The 19,335-nt window shown below is 60.5% G+C and overlaps 1 protein-coding gene and 1 pseudogene across 1 annotated transcript; one reads left to right on the top strand and one right to left on the bottom strand.

The window, feature by feature from the left end:
• LOC138101737 (zinc finger protein 420-like) overlaps positions 1–19,335 on the top strand; it is a 99,745-nt pseudogene that overhangs the window by 8,819 nt on the left and 71,591 nt on the right.
• On the bottom strand, positions 4,223–4,750 carry LOC138101764 (zinc finger protein 3-like; the record flags this gene model as incomplete). Its single annotated transcript, XM_068999550.1, has 1 exon — positions 4,223–4,750. A coding segment is annotated over one exon (528 nt), but the record flags the coding sequence as incomplete, so codon positions are not given.

The raw sequence follows: 19,335 nt of genomic DNA, 5'->3' as shown, positions 1-19,335 counted from the left end.
TTCAGGGGCAGATGAGACACAGCCACCAGAGGCCAAGGCCAGCCACATCTGTCTGTCCTGGCAGGTTTGTCTGGGAGCAGCCCTTGGATATTGGGAATCTGGGAGGTGGAATCCCAGTTTTGACCTTGGGCGCCTGGACAGGAAGGACGGTTCTTTTCCATTGTAGGGAAAGGGTGGAGCCCCAATGTTTTGAAGGCAGATGAGAGGTGGCCCCCAGGAGGCCAAGGCCAGCCAGACCTGTTTGTCTTGGCAACTTTTGTCTGGGAGCAATCCTTGGATAGAATTTGGGAGGCCAAATCCCAACTTCAGCCATGGGAGCCTGAAGAAGAAGGACGGTTCTTTTCCGTAGGAGGGAAAGCACGGAGCCCCAGTGTTTCAGAGGGAGATGAGCAGGAGCCACTGGAGGCCAGGGCCAGCCAGAACCATCTGTCCTGGCACCTCTTCCCTGGGAGCAATCCTTGGATAGACAGAATTTGGGAGGTGGAATCCCAGTTTTGGCCATTTGTGCCTGGAAGAGAAGGACGGTTCTTTTCCTTAAGAAGGAAAGCACGGAGCCCCAGTGTTTGGAAGGCTGATGAGAGGCGACCGCCAGAGGCCAAGGCCAGCCAGACCCATCTGTCCTGGCACCTTTCGTCACAGAGCAATCCTTTGATAGATGGAATTTTGGCAGCCAAATCCCAGTTTAGGCCACGGGCCCCTGGAGGAGAAGGACAGTTCTGTTCCATAGGAAGGAAAGCACAGAGCCCCAGTGCTCCGGGGCAGGTGAGAATCAGCCATGGACATGCCAAGGTCAGCCGGAGCTGTCAGGTGGCCCCAGGAGCCCAAGGCAGCCAGAGCTGTTCCATGTTCCCTTGGTTCCCTCGGTGTCACAAAGGTGTCCTTGGTTCCACGGGGCCCCTCAGTGTCACAAAGGTGTCCTTGGTTCCACGGGGCCCCTCAGGGTCACAAAGGTGTCCTTGGTTCCATGGGGCCCTGCAGTGTCACAAAGGTGTCCTTGGTTCCATGGGCCCAGCAGTGTCACAATGGACTCCGTGATTCCATGAGGACCTGCAGGAGCACCATGGTTTCCTTGACTCCACGGGGCCTCTCAGAATCACACCGGCCCCTTGGTCCATGGGGCCCAGCAGTGCCCCGATGATCCCCTCGGATCCAATCCCACAATTACAGGGCTCCCAAGCAAAAACACAGGAAAAGGAGGAACAGTTCTTTACTCTAAGAAGTAAACAAGGCTGAGGGAGGAGAATGAATCCACCAGAAAGCCACGCCCAGAGCTGTCCTGAAAATCAGCCCTGGCTGGGGTCGGGCTGGGGGAGGCCCCAGCCCCCAGACCCCTTTGCTGAGGCCAGGTTTGCACCCCCATCCCCCAACCAAGGGGACAGGAGGAGTTTTGGGGGTGTGGGGTAAGCCCTGCTCAGGGGGAGTGAACACCACCCCCTTACCCAGACTGGCTCAGGTGTGAAACCCCCAGCCCGGGAAGGCCACACACACAGGGGACAGTGTCACACTCGCCCCTCCCCAGGGGAGGTCTCTGTCCCTGCCACTCCCTTGCTCTCCCCCCTTTTCTCTCTCACAGGCTGGGGGGCTTTGCCAAATGGGAGAATCATTTTTCTCTTCCTCCCTGCCACCTTGGTGACAGCTACACAGAGTTTTCCTTCCTTTCAATCATCTGTATTGGGCCGAATTGTCACTTTTCTTTTACAGGAACCTGCAGCAGCTGAGCTGGAGCTGTGTGGGAACCGCTGGAGCTTTGAATTGCCACCAGAACTGCTTGTGCTGTCGGTTCATTCATGGTTGGGGCTTGATTGTGTTTTCACCACAAGGGACTTGTGGGAAGAGCAAACATTGCTCAAAGCATTTTATGTAGACTTAAGTTTGATTTCTGCCAAGTTTATTTGGTCTGGTGCCAAGGGGATGCTGGGGAGGGGCTTGAGTGGGTTGTCCCTGTCCCTCTCAGCCCAGGGGATGCTCGGGGGTCTCTGTCCCCCTCACCCTCGGGGATGCTCAGGGGTCTCCATCCCTCTCACCCCAGGGAATGCTTGTGCGGGGTGGGGGACCAGGGGCTCTGTGTCCCTCTCACCGCTGAGTGTGCTCGGGGGGTGGGGGGCTCTCTGACCTTCTCACCCCTGAGGAGGCCGGGGGGGTCTCTGTCCCTCTCACCCCTGGTGTGACCCCGCCCAAGCATCATTGGGGTGAGAGGGACAGAGACAGTCTCCATCCTCCTCTGCCAAATATGACCCTGAACCCAAAATTCCCCCCAAATACCAGTAAAATGGTGAGACTTTAGATGTCTCTGATCAATTTCTTTATTTTTACCCTAATTTTGGGTGTTTTTAAGGGACAGAGATGGATCAAAAGAAAATTAGGGCCAAAACAAAAGGACCATCAGCTGGGGGTCTTCCCAACCTGGATCACCAGGAATGTGGGCCACCAGGGCTCTTCCCGATGTGGGTCCTCTGCTGGGGGATGAAGTTGGAGCAGAGGACAAAGCTCTTGCCACAGTCAGGGCACTCGCAGGGCTTCCCTTACTGGTGGCTCTGTTGGTGTGGGGTCAAGTGTGAGCTCCTGGAGAAGCTCTTCCCACACTGGGGACACTCGCAGGGCCTCTCCCTGGTGTGGATGCGCCGGTGGGTGACGAGGGTGGAGTTGTACTTGAAGCCTTTTGTGTAGTCAGGGCAGCAGAAGGAGCACTCCTCTGTGTGCCTGCGCTGGTGCCCGAGGAGACTGGAGCTCTTCCCACCCTCAGGACACTCGCAGGGCTTCCCTTACTGGTGGCTCTGTTGGTGTGGGGTCAAGTGTGAGCTCCTGGAGAAGCTCTTCCCACACTGGGGACACTCGCAGGGCCTCTCCCTGGTGTGGATGCGCCGGTGGGTGACGAGGGTGGAGTTGTACTTGAAGCCTTTTGTGTAGTCAGGGCAGCAGAAGGAGCACTCCTCTGTGTGCCTGCGCTGGTGCCCGAGGAGACTGGAGCTCTTCCCACCCTCAGGACACTCGCAGGGCCTCTCCCCAGTGTGGATCCTCTTGTGGCAGAGCAGGCTGGAGCTCCAGCTGAAGCTCTTCTCACATTCCAAGCACTTGTTGGGCTTCTCTCTGCCATGAAGCTGCTCATGAACCACCAGCTCTGAGCTCTGGCTGGATCTGCAGCTGCCTTCCCAGCACAGGCTGGGTCTTTCCTCCTCAGAGCTCCCTGGGCTGGGTTTGGAGCCCCCCCAGTCACTTCCCAGCCCCTTCCCAGCCCCGGCTGAGTTGAAGCCCTGTGTGCCTCTGTGCTGTGCCCAGGCTGGCTGCAGGCAGTGCCCCAGCCCTGCTGGGCTGTGCCCAGGAGCTGCTCCTGGCCAGAGCTGTCTCTCTGCAGCGCTGCCGCTTGCCAGGAGCTGCCTCTGTGCCAGGAGCCCGGCCCAGCTCAGCAGCACAGATACAGCACAAGGACTGCAATGACCCTCTCGGGCCTTGCTGCTGAGGCCCTGAACATCAGTCCCTGACAGGGACTGGCACAAACCTCTCAAGAATTCAAGTCAGAATTGAACTTCAAAGTTTCTGGAAGTTTTCATGGGTCCCAGTGAGGGACACGACAGAGAAAGTGTCCCCAGGCTCCAGTCAGAGCAGAGAACTGGAGGCAGGGATGATGGGGGGGGAGGGGAGGGGCCATGGGGAGGTTGTGAGAAAGGAACAAGCAGCACTGGGGAGGATGTGAATGAGGAACAAGCAAAGGAAGAAAAGGATAAGAAAATGCAAACTGAAGGACAGTTGTGACATACACGACAGACAATGTGACACATAGACAAGAGCCAACCACAAAGCATAAAGCAGCGTGTGAAAATAGCCCTTAACCCATAATAATTATGCACGATCACGTGTAGGGAAAGCAAGGACTGTATATGAGGGACAGTAGGTCATCAATAAAATGGCTTCTGCCTGATTCACACCGAATCGTGTAGAGTCCTTTGTTTCTCTCCGCAGCCAGCAGAAGAAACAATTGGACAGAGCAGATGAAATTTTTTAGGGTGTAAAGGTAAAAAATCAGCTCTTCCCAGTGAATTCCCAATGTTGATCTGAGTCCCGATGGATGTTCCTGCCCCTGCGTTCACCCAGGTGCCTACGGGGATCCAGGAGAACGTGGAGAGCACCAGCCAGGGGTCTTCCTAACCTGGGTCCTCTGTTGGGGGATGGAGTTGGAGCAGAGGACAAAGCTCTTCCCACAGTCAGGGCACTCGTAGGGCTTCCCTTAGCGGTGCCTCCGTTGGTGTTTGGTCAAGTGAGAGCTCCTGGAGAAGCTCTTCCCACACTGGGGACACTCGTAGGGCCTCCCCCCAGTGTGGATGCGCTGGTGGGTGACGAGGTGGGAGTTTTGTTTGAAGCCCTTCCTGCAGTCGGGGCAGCGGAAGGGCCTCTCATCCGTGTGAATCCGCTGGTGCTGGAGGAGAATGGAGCTGGTCTGAAACCTCTTCTCACACTGGGGACACTCGTAGGGCCTCTCCCCGGTGTGGATCCTCTGGTGGATACGTATGTTGGAGATTGTGACAAAGCTCTTCCCACATTCCCCACACTCATAGGGCCTCTTCCCAGTGTGGAACCTCTGGTGCTGGATCAGGGTACATCTCTGGCTGAAGCTCTTCCCACATTCCCCACACTCATAGGGCCTCTCCCCAGTGTGGATCCTCTGGTGATTGATCAGGTTGGAGCTCCACCTGAAACTCTTCCCACATTCCCCACACATGTGGGGCTTCTCCCCATCGTGAAGCTGCTCATGAACCACCAGCTCTGACCTCTGGCTGGATCTCCGGCTGCCTTCCCGGCACAGGGTGGGTCTTTCCTCCTCAGAGCACCCTGGGCTGCGTTTGCAGTCCCTCCTCCTGCGGGATCTCCGGGGCTTTTCCTCCCTGTTGGATTCCTGCGCCGTGGAGTCGCTCAAAATGGCCTCTTCCACCAGGTTCTGCCCTGGGGATTTGTCCTCCCTGGGCTCCGTGCTCAGCTCCTTGTCTGGGGAGGAAGGACAAGGAGAGGATGGGATTTGCCTCCGTGCCACAGGGAAGGGGAAGGAGATCCCCCCAGTCCCTCCCCGGCAGGACGGCGTCGGCAGCGGGGTTGTCCTGCAGCCGGGGGCGATGCTGGGCTGGGAGATGGAGCAGGAGAGAGGGGGAAAGGGGCACTGACTTCCTCCTCACCTGCCTGGGGGTCCCGGGGCATCTTCCTCTTCCTCACAGCCTCCTCCTCCATCTGGCCAAGGGTTGGGAATGGGAAATCCTGGTTTGGGGAGAAACAAGGGATGAGCACATTGACTTTACAGGTCCCTCTGCCAAGTCCGTCTCTAGAAATCACAGGGCACTGTGTGTCTATAAAAATCTGCTCTGAAAAAGCCTCTCAGGAGTTCCCCCTCTCTGGCCTCTCTGTTTTGGGGTTCTGGGGCTCCCCCCTATCCCAGCTGCTGGGGGTCCCTCTTTCATTGGGGTCCCCCTCTCTACTTGGTCCCCACTCTCCCCAGGCTGATGGGAGTCCCAGGAATTCAAAAGCTCCCCCCTTTGGTCTTCCCATTTAGGGATGCTGGGGGTTATGGGATCCCCAGGTCCCTTCTCCCCTTATTCTCTGCTTCGGGATGCAGGGGGTCCAAGGAGTCCCCCCTCCCCCTCTCCAGGCTGTTGAGGGTCCCGCAAATGGCGGCGCTCCCCCCTCTCTGGGCTCCCCACTTTGGGGTCCTGGGGGTCACAGGGGTTTGCTCCTCCAGACTGCCGGGGCTCCCCTGGTCCCGGCACTGCCCCTCTCTGCTCGTCCCACTCTGGGGGTCCCGAGGTTCCCCCTCCGGCTCTCCCAAGGGGTCCCGCAGCCCCCTGGCTCCGGGCTGGAGGTTGCCCTGCCTGACCCACCAGCATGGGGAGGACCTGACATCCCACCACCCCCCACTGGGGCTCTGCCAGCAGCCAGCACAGAGATCCCCCAAAAACACCTCCTGGGGACCCCCCAGTATCCCCCCAAGGGGCACCTATGGCTCAGCTTTGGACTCCTGCAAGATCCAAACATCCCCCCCAAAAACACCGGCCCAGGGACTCCCCAGCATATTTGGGCCAAGCTCCCCTTCCCCCATCACCTGTGGGATGGGGGGGGTCGATGCTCCTTGGGGTGAGGGGCCTGCAAATTCTGGGACTGCTGGACCCACGAGCTTCCTCCTCTTCCTCCACCTTCTTCTCATCTTACTCCATCCATTCTCCTCCTTCTCCCCAGTCCCACCTCCTGCTCCTCCTCTCTCCATCCTTTCTCCTGCTCCTTCTTCCCCCCTTCTTCTCTTCCATCCCTCCTCCCCTGTTCCCCAAGCCCCTCACATCCCACGGGAGGAATGGGAATGGAGCCAGGACAGGTTGGGATGGGCAGTGCAGGGCTCTGGGCTGCTCCCACCCACTGGAGGGAACCTGGCCAAGGGAAAAGATGCAAAATTGGTGGGTGGAGATAAGAACTTGGTGTTGTGGTCACCCTGGGTGGGGACTTCCACCCCTCTGGTCTCATGTCAGGATGGAGAGGGGAGCGGGGGATGCAGAGATTGATGGGAGATCCCAAGGGATTTTAGGGGCAGGATGAGGGCTGCTGTGAGCCCCTTGTTGGGGGGGGGGGGGTAAGCCTGGAGACCCCAGAGTGTTCCCAGGGCCCCGGGATGGAGAGTTGTCACCACCTTCTGCTTCAGGTGGTGATTCTGGGGGGACCTGGGCTCCTTGGGGCTCTTCCTGCAGCCGAGAACTTGTAGGGACCCTCCTCCAGGTGGCTCCTACAGGTGTTCCAGGGGCTTGGGGCTCATGGTGAAGCCCTTCCCAGAGTCTGGGCATCCATAGGGGCTTCCCAGTGTGGATCCCCTGGTGTCTGGTGAGGCTGGGGCTCCTATGAAAGCTTTTCCTGCCCTCCTGGCCCCTGTAGGGTCTCTCTCCTCTGAGATGGGACCTCTGGGTAAAGCTTGGGCAGACACAGGACTTCTCCCCATCTTGGATCCTGCGCTGGGAGATCAGCTCCGTGCTCCGGCCAAAGCTCTTCCCACAGAAGATCAGTCCCCTGCCATGATGAAAACTTTGAGGTTCATCACACCCTTCCCACTCACCTGGAGGTCCCACCCCCCATCTTTCCCCTCCTCCCCCCTTTTCCCATCATCCCCCATCTTCATCCACCAACCGACCTCACTAAGGGGAAGGATCTCACTCCCTTTTTCCACCCTCTCTCCACCATCCCCCTCTCCTTTCTCATCTTCCTCCAAAGCCGCCGTGTCCCATGTGCCTGGTTTGGGGCTCTCAGTCCCCTCTCCCACTCAGTTTGGGGAGTCCGATCCCCTTTTCATTGCTCTCCCCCTCCTTCCAACGGGTCCCCCCTTTTCTCCCCCTCCCCTCACCCCAGAGCTCCTCGCCCGCGGCCGGGGGGGCTCCCAGCACCACCAGTGCCACCAGTGCGGCCCCAGCTGCCCCCACACGCCCCATGCCCAGCGCCGGGCGCTGCCGACAGCCCCAAAGCAGCCGCGCTGTGCCCTGGGGGGTCCCCAGAGCGGCCCCGCCCCGCACGGCACTGGGAGCACCAGTCCGGACCAGTGCGGAGCGCGGGCGGGCGGCATCAGCCGTGCCCGGGCAGGGCCGGGCCCCGCGGGGCTCCCGCCCGCACTCGGCCCCCGCCGGGACAGCGCGGGGGGGCCCGGCCTGGCCGCCCCCACCTCCCCCTCCCCAAATTCCGCTCCGGGGGGCGCTGGGGGCGGGGGGGGCTCAGCTGGGGCCAGAGGTGCCGGAGCCACGTGTCCCCCGCTGCCAGCACCACCCCCTCAGGATTAGGGGTGCCCCAAAACTCCCTCAGAGCTGGCGGATACCCCGCAGGCCCCTGAGGACTGGGGTCCCCCCGGCCTCATCATCCCCAACCTTCGCCGGCCTCATCATCCCCAACCTTCGCCGGCCTCATCCCAGGCCCCATCCCGCCCATCCCCCTCCGCCACACTTCATCCCACACCCCAATCCACATCCCACCCTTCCCGGGCCCCATCCCGCCCCATCCCATTTCTCCCGGCAGTCGCCACCGGGACCACAAAACCCCGCGTGCCGGGGGCTACCCAATATCCCCCAAGGGGCATTTGCGACTCACATTCGGAGCCCTGCAAGATCCAAACATCCGCCTCCCCTCCCCCCCCGCCTCACCAAACCCCCCTTCCCCAGGAACCAACAAAGATATTTGGGGCTCGGTGCTGGAGTCCTCCAAGCTCCAAAAATCCCCTCTCCCAAAACAACCCCAGGCACCGCCCAAGATATTTGGGGCGAGCTGCCCCTCCCCGGTCACCTACGGGATGGGGGGAGCGGTGTTCCCGAGGCCGAGAGCTGCGGATACAGAGAGCGATGGATGCACATGGAGGCTCCTCTTCCTGCCCCCTCTGGCCCGCCTCTTCCTCCCGCCCCTCCCCCTTTATCCCTCCTCTTCCTCCCGCTCCTGCTCCTCCAGCCGTCCTCCGTCCAGCAGCTCCGCTGCCGCCCCCAAACCTCGGGCTGGAGCGTGGGGTCTGGGACACAGCCCCGTGCTGGGGGGCAGAGCCGCTGCTGGGGCCATCGCTGTGTCCAGGGCATCCTTTGTGGCCCTCGTGCAGCTCCAGGCTCCCGAGGGCTCCCCGAGGCTTTCTGTGGCTGTCCCTGCTCCCCAAATCTGTCGCGTTTAATGCCCGAGCGCGGCAGCCCCGTGCCCTGTGGCAGCAGCCGGTGCCGGGACACAGCCCCGGGAGCTGCGCTAATGCCCGGCCGTGCCAGGAGGGACTGAGGGGAGGGGACTTCATAAGGATCCCCCTCTGCGCCCCTGGCTGCGCACGGAAAGGTTCCTTAGTGCATGGCAGCGATTTTCCGGTGTTTCTGGGCTCGGCGGGGCCGAGGCGGCGGCAGCGGGAGCCGCGGGGCCCGGCCCGTGGGGGCGGCCGGGCTGGAAAAGTGCGCGGGGCCCCAGCGCGGTGCCCGAGGGCTGAGCGGAGCTGACGGGAACAAGCCCCGGAACCCCCCGGTGCCCGAGGGCTGAGCGGAGCTGACGGGAACACCCCGCTCGTCTCCGCCGCTCCAAGCCGCTTCCCCGGCTCCGGCTGCCGCCGCCGCCCGGCCCCGGCGCGGTCCCGCGGGGTCGCCGCTCTTGGCGCAGCTGGAGGGCTCGATCCGAGCCGCGCCCCGCCCGTCCCTCGCTGCGGCTCTTTCGGTCACACGGAGCGGCCGAGACCCCGCGCTGCTGCCCCGACGCTCCCTCGCTGCAGCTCTTTCAGTCGCTGCGCACCCGCCACTCCCCGTGCACTTCTTCCAGAATTTATTATGCCATTCTCCTTTTTTTATTCCATTCGCATCTCCCATCCCACGCCCTCCGCTGCGGCTCTTTCAGCGCCGGGCTCCTCGCCGGTCTCTCGGTGCGGCTCCTTCAGTGCCACGGGCCTGCGGAGACGCCCCTCGGTGCGGCTCTTTGATCGGATTTTCTTATTTTCTCGCGGTTTTCTCTCGTTCCCAGCTCGCCCGTCCCGCCGAGCGGCTCCTTCAGGGGCCCGGGGCGGCACCGAGCCCTCGGGGCGGCTCCAAAGGGCCCCGCCCGCCGCCGCTGCCCGAGGCCTCCCCGCTGCTGCCGGGGATCGGACACCGCAGGCGGCCCCGGCCCCTTCCTCTTCTTCCTCTTCTTCCTCTTCTTCCTCTTCTTCCTCTTCTTCCTCTTCTTCCTCTTCTTCCTCTTCTTCCTCTTCTTCCTCTTCTTCCTCTTCTTCCTCTTCTTCCTCTTCTTCCTCCTCGCTGCTGCCGGGATTCAGCCCCCGCCGCCGCCCGGCTCCTTCTGCCGCTCCTGCCCGGCACGAAGCGGCGCTGCCGCTGACGGGGCCGGAGCGCGGCTGCCCCGCGACTGCCCCGCGCCTCAGGGCCGGGCCGGGGAGTGACCGCACGGCTGGGGAGGGACCCCCCGCTGGCCAGGGCAGGGACTGAGCCCATGGGAGGGACCCCCCGCTGGCCAGGGCAGGGACTGAGCCCATGGGAGGGACCCCCCGCTGGCCAGGGCAGGGTCTGACCCCATGGGAGGGACCCCCCCCTGGCCAGGGCACGGACTGACCCCATGGGAGGGACCCCCCGCTGGCCAGGGCAGGGACTGACCCCATGGGAGGGACCCCCCGCTGGCCAGGGCAGGGTCTGACCCCATGGGAGGGACCCCACCCCTGGCCAGGGCACGGACTGACCCCATGGCAGGGACCCCGCGCCGCAGCAGGGAAGGATTCCTGTCCCCGAGGGGGAAGCAGCGGCACGAACTGAGCGCGACTCCCATCCCTTCTCCCTGCCCCGCTGGGCACAGCAGGGAGGAGCCGGGCATAAAGTGAACTCCGCCAAGGAGAAAGAGGTCGGGGGAAGGTTCTGTACCAGGGTTTATTTTCCTCCTCGCTCTCCTGTTCTGATCCGCTCCGTCCCAAATCCAGTTCATTCCCCACGTCGGGGCTCTTGTGGCCGCGATGGCGATCCCTGAGTGACCTCTCCCTGCCCTTAGCCCGAGCCACGAGGACTCGGATCTGTTCCAGTTCCGTGCAATTCACGGGCATTTGGGGCAGCTGGAGCGAAGCAGCTGGAAACCACAGCGGGCTCGAGAGGGACTCAAGCAGGGCAGGAGCCGGGGCTGCCCCGAGGGAGCTCTCCCGACGCGAACCTTGCCGGGCTCTTTGGACGGGAATTGCGGGGAATGTTTCCATCCATCGCTACAAAGCAGAGTCACAAGTGGAGCTGAGCTTTCAGCTTGAAATGAGGGAATCGAACGTGTGCGCGGGGACTGCTGGAACCTCAAGCTGTCCCTTGATCCTTTAGTTTCGGAAATATTCAGCCCCTCAGCAGCGATGTCTCTCCCAGCCCACCGGCTCCTGGCTCAGACCCAGCTCGGAGCTCGGAGAAGAGACCCGAAGTCGCAACGGAATGAGCTCTGCCGTTATTTTCTTCTTTCATATTTATTTTATGCCATTTTATTTTATAATCTATCATACTCATTCTTTTTCTTTTATTCTTAGTTTCTTTTTTTTTTTTTCCTTTTTTTTTTCTTCTTCTATTATATTGGGTTTTTTTCTCTATTTCCCCCCCACAGCCTTTGTTTCCTTCCCGGAGGTTTGTGGTGCGATGCTGTCCTACCGATTCTCCCTCTGAAACCAACGCAATAATGATGGATTTTTGAAGTCTTCCCGCTGCTCTTTCCAGAAGGTCTCAATCGGAGGGGCCTCAGGGCTTAATTGGGGAGAACAGTTTAATCGGGGCGAGAAACACTTCAATTCTGGGGAGAAAATGTGAATGGAGGGGAGAGAAAATGAACGGCGGGGAGGAGCCCCCCAGCCCCCGGCTGTGCCCCGAAGGTGCTGCCCGCGGCTCCCCTGCTCCCACCCCCGGGCTGGGGGCGCGGAGCTGCCGCTGCTCCCGGGAACGTCACGGGATAAAAACTCCATTCAAGCTTTTCCAGCCGCGGCAGCGACGCTCAGCGTTCCTTGGACCTCCCACGGTCCGTGGACATCCCGTGTCCCTCGGCTGGTCCGCGTCCCCCGGGTGTTCCATGTTCGCCCAGTTTGTTCCCGCACGCTCCCAGCCACTCCCAGCTGCTGCCAGCTGCACTCAGCCCGCTCCCAGTTTCTCCCAGTCTCCCTCAGAGTGGTCCCTGTTGCTCGCAGTGTGACCTCTGTTACCCAGTTCTGGTCCCAGTGGGTTCCGGTCCTGGTTCTGGTCCTGGTGTATCCCGGTGTCCCAGTCTGTCCCAGTCCATCCCAGCCTGTCCCAGTCCGTCCCGGTCCCTTCCCGGCAGCCGCCGCCGTTTCCCGGATCCTGCCCCTCCCGCCCCGGAGCTGCCGCCGGACGCCCCCCAAGATGCTGACGGGGGCCGGGGGCTTCGTGTTGGGCTTCGTCCTCCTGGGCTGGGGCTCGGCCTCCACCTGCGGGAGGAGGTGAGGGGGGATCCCCGGGGGTCGTGTCCCGCCAGGAGCGCTTGAGCCCCTCCCAGAATTTCCCCTATACCGTGGTCGCCCCCTTTTCACTCTCCTAGAGCTCCTGACCCAGTTCGTGCCCCTGCGGGAGGGGGCTTTAGGGAGCCCCCCTTTTCCTTTACCTTGAGACCCCCTTGAATCCCCATTCCTGGGCACTGGGAATCCCCTGCACTCCTCATCCTGCACCAACACCGCCCTGCACCCCCTGCCCCGGGTATCCTCCTATCCCAGCCCCTGCACCCCCTGTTTTCCTGACCCCGGGGACCCCCGGACCCCATTCCCGGCCATCCCGGGGCACTCAGCCCCAGGCCTCCCTTTCCTGGGAAACCCGAGCTGGGCACGGGGCTCTGCAGCCGCTCCGGGATTTATGATCACCCAAAGGAAAGGGAGAAGAGAGGAGAGAGAGAGAGAGAAGGAGATGGGGAGTCAGGGATCGGGGTCCCAGCGCCCAGTCCTGCTCCGCCGGGGCTGGGGCCCCGCAGCCGCAGGACAAAATGGATCCGCGGGTCCCGCTGCTTGCCCCGCTTCGGGCCGAACCCAGCGGGTTCCAGGCAGAGTTTGGCCGCGGGGCCCGGGAGCTCAGCCCGGCCCGGCCCGGGGGTCCCGCAGGGCGCGGCCGAGGAGGGTCCGGGGGATGGCAGGAGGGGATCCAGGGGAATTCCCTGGAATTGCCCCGTCCCCTCCCCCCGCGCTCCCTCGGTCCCTTTGGCTTCTCCGTCTCCCGCCCTGCGCCGCCGGGATCTGCCCGGCGCCCGGTGACGTCACGAGCAGCCCGAGCTGCCATTGGCGGGCAGGAAAGAGCGGCGCCAATGGCGGGGCCGGAGGCGGCTCTGGGGGCGGGGCCGGGCTGGGGGCGGGGCCCAGCGGAGCAGCGCGATGGCTCCAGCGCTGGGGCCGGGGGCGCTCCTGGGGGGGCGAGGGGCGAGTGGGACCCCCGGCACGGGAACTCCCGAACCGTAATTCCCGGGCACGGGAACCCCCTGAGCTCCCATTTCCGGGTACTAGAGCACCCTGCACCGCCATTCCCGGATACTGTGACCCCCCCTGCCTCACCTTCCCCAGCACCGGGACCCCCCTGTTCCCCCTTGTCTGGCCCCGGGGCCTCCCCGAAACCCCCTGGACCACCATTCCCGGGTACTGTGACCCCCTGCATCCCCTTCCCCAGCACCGGGACCCCCTCTGTTCCCCCTTGTCTGGCCCCGGGGCCTTCCCGAAACCCCCTGAACCACCATTCCCGGGTACTGTGACCCCCTGCATTCCCCTGCCCAGCACCGGGACCCCCTGTTCCCCTTAGCTGGCGCAAGGACGTCCCTGAAGCCCCATTGCCGGCAAGGGGACTTCCCTGAACCCACATTTCCCGTCCCAGGAAAACCCCCTGAGCCACCGTTTCTGGGCCCCGGGACCCCCCTGAAACTCCATCTCCGGGCCGGGGACTCCGCCGTCCCCCCCCGTTCCCGGCAGAGGGACCACCTGACCCCCCCCATTCCCGGCAGCGGGACCTCCTTGCACCCCCATATCCAGGTCTGAACCCCCACTCCCGTGCACGGGGACCGCCCGGCACCTCCATCCCCGGCGCTGAGACCCCCCCGAGCCCCCTTATCCCGCACCGATACCCCCTCGCACCCCCTCTTCCCCCGCCCCCGCGCTCCCTCGGGCACTTCCGCGGCTCCCAAGCTGCGCCACCGGGATCCGCCCGGCGAGCGGGGACTGCCCCCGGCACCGGGACCCCCCTCCCGCCCCCGGCTCCTCCCGGGGCCTTCTGGAAACAGCAGCGGGAAGAGTTCAACAATTCATCATTATTTCAATTGATTTCGTTGGTTTCCGGGGAGAGCCGCTGGGACAGCGCCTCACCGCAAACCTCCGGCAGGGGAACAAAGGCTGCGGTAGGTGAAAATAGCGAAAAAGCCGATGAAATGGAAGAAAAAATAAAAAGGCAAAAAGAAATAAAAGACAAACGAAAAGTAAAATAGATTATAAAATAAAATAGCATAAAATAACTGAAAAAAAAAAGAAGAAAAAAGAAAACAACAGCAGAGCTTGTTCTGTTGGGACTTTGTGTCTCTTCTTCAAGATCCGAGCACCGAGGCGGCGGCGTGCTGGCGGAAGGGGCAGAGACCGGAGAGGGGGGAAAGCTGAGTGAAGTGTAAATGACTTTCTGGGCTTAATGAATATGGAACAGTTTAAGAGAGTCCTTAAGTCCACAGTGAAATGAATGGAGGGCGCCTCTGGCAATATTGCCAAGCGCCCCAGCGCTGTGATTTGCCTTTGTTCAACTAATAAATGTTCAATATTATATTGCTAAAAAATTCAGCTTTTGTATTCATTTTCTTGAGAGAGAAAGAATAGAGAGAGTGAAGAGAGAGGGAATAAAGAGGGGGGAAAAGAGAGAGACGGTAAGAAGAAAGAGAATAGAGTGAGAGTAAAGACAGAGAGAGTAAAGACAGAGAGAATAAAAACAGAGAGAATAAAGACAAACACTGCTGCTAAAGAACGTCCGTGCAGCCCCAAACGCCTTCGCACACCGGCCCCAGTGTCCGTGCAGCCCCTTGATTTACCAAGATGTGAATATCGATCTCATATCGATATCCAGCTGAGACAGACAAAAGCTCTCTAACAGGTGAGAGTTAGAAAGTGAATGTTTTATTGGCGCCGGACAGCGGCGTGGAACAGCTTCCTAATGCGCAGTGCCCAGGTATGAACGGTTACAGAGTTCATTTAGCCACAAAAGTGATGAATATCCAAACTACAAATACATATTTCTAACAGTGACCCCTCCCATTCTCCGCTTCGTATGGAAATGAGCTTTAATGGCATTAAGCATGCGCAGTGCGTGCTCTTAATTGAGTCGCTGCTCTTGAATTGGGTCGGTGGTCCCAGACAGATGAAGTAAGCTCATCTCCCTCACTTGCACCTTTTTTGCCTTTCTGAACTTTAACAATCTTAATTACTTTAGTGACCTCCCAATTTCCTCTTGCCTGACTTTTGAATAGGTTCCCACAGAGGGAGGAAATTGGGAATTGTCCTTGTTCCCTACACCAACTGATCAATATTTCTGTTCCTCGTTCTAAGCACAGCTAAACAAACACAGAAATGACAGAGCATCAATTATTCTGTAATCAATTACTGACATCTTAAAAAGCATTTCAAATCTCTTATTATTTTCTCTTAATTAGTTTAATTAACTCTAGTCCAGCTCAAATTCTTTCTTATTCTAACTCATTTCAACACAGCTAGCCTATAACTAAAATCTTTCTGTTTCTTTTAAATATATGTTTCAGGGTGTCACCATGGCCACGGGGCTGCCCCAGGGCAGAAATCCCCTGCGGAGATACCGGGACCGGCTGTGGGAGATGGGACGCCAAACACACCGGCTTTAGTCTCTTTGGGATGAAGAAATGAGTTTTTCAGTCTGTTTGGGATAGAAATCTACTTCTGATTGCATCAGCCTGTTATACATGGGGTTTAAAAAGCATAATAAATACTAAAAAGGAATAATGATAAATAGCTGTGGTTCAAAAGGCATAAAGGAATTAGGAGGAACATATCTACTGACAGAGGATTTAATAAAAAGTATACTATAAAAAAAAAAATCTGCAGTGCTGTCAGTGGGTGTTCTTAGTTTTTAAAAAAATTTTGTATTTCTTATTTCCTCTGATCTGCTGTGTTTTGCAACCATTGAAGCTAAAATGAGCAACATCAGGACCAAATCAACAGTTGGGTGCAAAGCCTCAGAATGAATGTGGAGCTAATGGAGGATTCACGTGCTTTAGACACGTGTGTGCACAGGTGCAGAAAAGCATCGCTCCTTTTGGAGGCTGCATTACAGCACACGAGTGGTAAAATCAGATTGACTCCTGTTTTCACAGGCTTCCCAGGCAGCACTTACCAAGGATCTCCTCAAGCCCAGTGAGTGATCGAGGACAGATCAAGGGGGGTTCTGGATAATCTATTTTCACTCACATTTCCCAACTCCTCCCACTGGTTTGAAGTGCCAGTGTCCATTGTTGGAGCCAGCACAGTGGAAAGGAGCAGCACAGCTGAACAGAGAAAGCGACTTTTGCCCTCAGAGCAGAGCAAGCAGGAAGGCACGCGGCTTGCACACATGAAGGTCTCTTGTCCCTTCCATGAAAAAGGCATCCACCAAAAGCAAAGATTTGTTGAATTCAGTGTAACAATACAGCGATTTCAGGGAAACATTGAAAGGAATGTGATGAATGTGTCTCTGCAAACAGACCCTCTGAATCTGCTGGTAGGCGGGGCCAGGGACTTGTAGGTAGGGAAGTGACAGAAGAAACTATCAGCTCGAGAGCCTTCCTGATGCAGAGTGAAGTAGAATCTGCAACCAGAATCAGCATCCATTGAGCACCTCGCACCCAGCATCAGCCCTGGATCCCCGGGCTCCCAGCATCCAGCCCTGGATCCCCCCAGCTCCCATTATCCAGCCCTGGATTCCCCCAGCTCCCATCATCCAGCCCTGGATCCCCCCAGCTCCCAGCATCCAGCCCTGGACCTGCCCAGCCCCCTCACCCAGCTCTGGAACCACCAGCCCTCGGCTCCCAGGCCTGGACCCCCAGCTCCCATTCACCCGTCTGTGCCCCCCAGATTTCTTCTGCAGCCCCCCCGTGAGAGTGGGGGGTGGGAGCCGAGTGCTGGTGCCCCCCTGCCTGCAGCAGATCCAGCGGTGAGGGGAGTTCGGGGGGTCCCTCAGCATTTGGGCTCCCCCAGGATTTGGGGTTAATCCCCCGGGCCCCCCAGGATCTCCCTGAACATGCTGACGCTGCCCGTGTGCAGCGAGAAGGTTCATACCCGGCACGGGGTCCCCAGCTCTGTCACCGGCATCGCCCAGGTACCCCAAAACCTCCCGGGAATCCCCAACACCCCCCCGGGGAACCCCAACCTTTCCTGGGACCCCAAAAATATCCCCGGGACCCTCCAAAAACTCCCCAGGATGCAAAGCCCCATACAGACCCCCCAAAACCCTCTCAGGACACCAAAATTCCCACGGGACCTCCCAACACCCCCCGGACCCCCTTGAGAAGGTTTATACCTGGCACGGGGTCCCCATCTCCATCACCGGCAGGGACTCCAAAACAGCCTTGGGACACACAAATATTCTCACCGGGATCACCCAAACCCCCACTTTGGGACTCCTGAAAACCCCCCTCGGGAACCCACAAAACCCCCGGGACCCACAAAACCCCCCAGGAGCCCCTCGCGAATGTTCAGCCCCAGCACGGGGTCCCCATCGCCATCATCGGCACCACCCAGGTACCCCCAAACCCCGCCGGGACCCCCACACCCCCCCTCCCCCCGGGGCTCCGCTGCCGGAATCAACGGGAGTGGTGTTGCCCTTTTAACGGGAGTTATAGTGGGCACCGACTTTACCGGGGCATCTTAAAGCGCCGATGGCAGAGCGAACCCCAAAATTTCACCCGGGGGGCACTCTCCCGTTTGCTGCACTCGGGGGAGCCCCGAACGGCGACGAGTCCTGGGCTGAGCCCCCCACTCAGCCGGGGGTGGGGAGGGAACGGGGAGGGCTGGGACGGGGTTTGGGGCTGCTGGGGTTAACTGGGGGACCCCAGTGGAACCCCTTTCCCGCTGTCCCACCTCCCCGGATCCCCCCTCTCCCACCCCTTTCCCGTTGTTGCCCCAAACCTCCGCTGCCCCAGCTCGCCCTGGGCTGACCCAGCCCTTTCCCACCGTGGCCCGGCCCGGCCCCGCTGCCCCGAGAGCTCCCGGGCCGCGGCCGCAGCGACGGAGGAAGGGCAGGAGGAGGAGGAGGCGGGACAGAGGAGGAGGAAGAGGAGGGCCGGGGGGAAGAAGGAGGAGGCGGAGCAGGCGGAGGAGGCTCCACGTGCGGGCAGCGCTCTCTGCATCCGCAGCCGCTCGGGCCGGGAGCATCGCCCGCCCCGCATCCCGCAGGTGCCCGGGGAGGGGGAGCTCGGCCCAAACATCCCGGGCGGTGCTTTTGGAGGGGGGAGGGATATTTGGAGCTCGTAGGAAATCTGTTTGGGGCTCGCTGTTCCATCCTCTCTGTCGGGGCGGGCGGCGCGATGTTTGGAGCTTGCGGGACTCCAAAGGCGAGTCGCAGATGCCCCTCGGGCGGATATCGGGGGGTCCCGGGCGGTGTTTTTGGGGGTCCCGGTGTCGGTGGCGGCAGAGCCCCGGCGGGGGCGGGGGGATGCGGGTCCCCCCGCGGTGGGGGTTGGGCTTCCCGGGCCGGGCCCTCCGAGCTCTGCCGGGGCCCCGTGAGGACGGCGCGGGGCCGGGGGGGCGGGGGGACACCGGTTTTGGGGACCCCCGGGAGAGCCGCGGCTTCCCTAAGCGGGACCCCGGAGAGAGGAGAGCCCCAGAAGCCCAAAGCGGGGAGCCCGAGAGGGGGGACCCCTGGGATTGGCGGGACCCCGGCGGGGGGGTCTGGGGGCTGGAGGGGCGGCACGGCCGGGAAAGGGGCTCGGGGGTCCCGGGGCCGGGAAAGGGCTGCTCCCAGTATGAGCCCAGTTCCCTCCCCGAGTGGTTCCAGTTTCCTCATCAGTCCCAGTATGAGCCCAGTATGATCCCAGTATGATCCTGGTCATTTCCCCTCACTCCCTGTTGCTCCCAGTATGAACCCAGTCACTCCCAGTCACCGCCCATTATGATGCAGTTTGCCCCCAGCACAGTCTCAGTTGCTCCCAGTTCCTCCCACTTTTGTCCAGTGTGTTCCCAGTTCTCCCAGTTGCCCCAGCATAGTCCCAGTCACTCCCAGTATGATGCCAGACTCTCCCAGCAGGGCCCCAGTCACTCACAATTGCTCCCAGTTCCCCCCAGCACATTCCCAGTCACACCCAGTGAGGTCCCAGTCACCACCCACATGGTCTCAGACACTCCCAGTATATCCCAGTTGCCCTGACCATTCTCGTGGTCATTCCCAGGCACTCCCAGTTACCTCAGCATGGATCAGTTGCCCCCAGATTTATCCCAGCCCCTGCCAGTACATCCCAGTTGTCACCAGCATGCATCCTATCATTCCCAGTTCCTCCCAGTGCATCCCCAGTAGGCTCTCAGCATGGGCCTGGTAGCTCCCTGTAACCCCCATTGACACCCACTATAATCCCAGGATGATCCCAGTCACTCCCAGTATGATGCCAGTGGCCCCCAGGGTGTTCCCAGTTGCTCCCTGTCAATGCCAGCATGAGCCCAGTAGCCTCCAGTATGATCCCCGTGACTCCCTGTCTCTCCCAGTATATCCCAGTCACCCCCAGCATGCTCCCAGTCACTCCCATTTCTTCCCAGCTGCATTCAGCACAATTCCAGTTGCTCACAGCCACTCCCAGTCAATCCCAGTATGATTCCAGTCACCCTCAGTATGATCCCAGTCTCCCCCAGCATGGACCCACTGTGATTCCAGTATGATC

The sequence above is a fragment of the Aphelocoma coerulescens genome, unplaced genomic scaffold (assembly GCF_041296385.1).
Source record: "Aphelocoma coerulescens isolate FSJ_1873_10779 unplaced genomic scaffold, UR_Acoe_1.0 HiC_scaffold_46, whole genome shotgun sequence".
NCBI classification, from domain to species: domain Eukaryota; kingdom Metazoa; phylum Chordata; class Aves; order Passeriformes; family Corvidae; genus Aphelocoma; species Aphelocoma coerulescens.
This window is presented reverse-complemented; position numbering and strand designations above follow the sequence as displayed.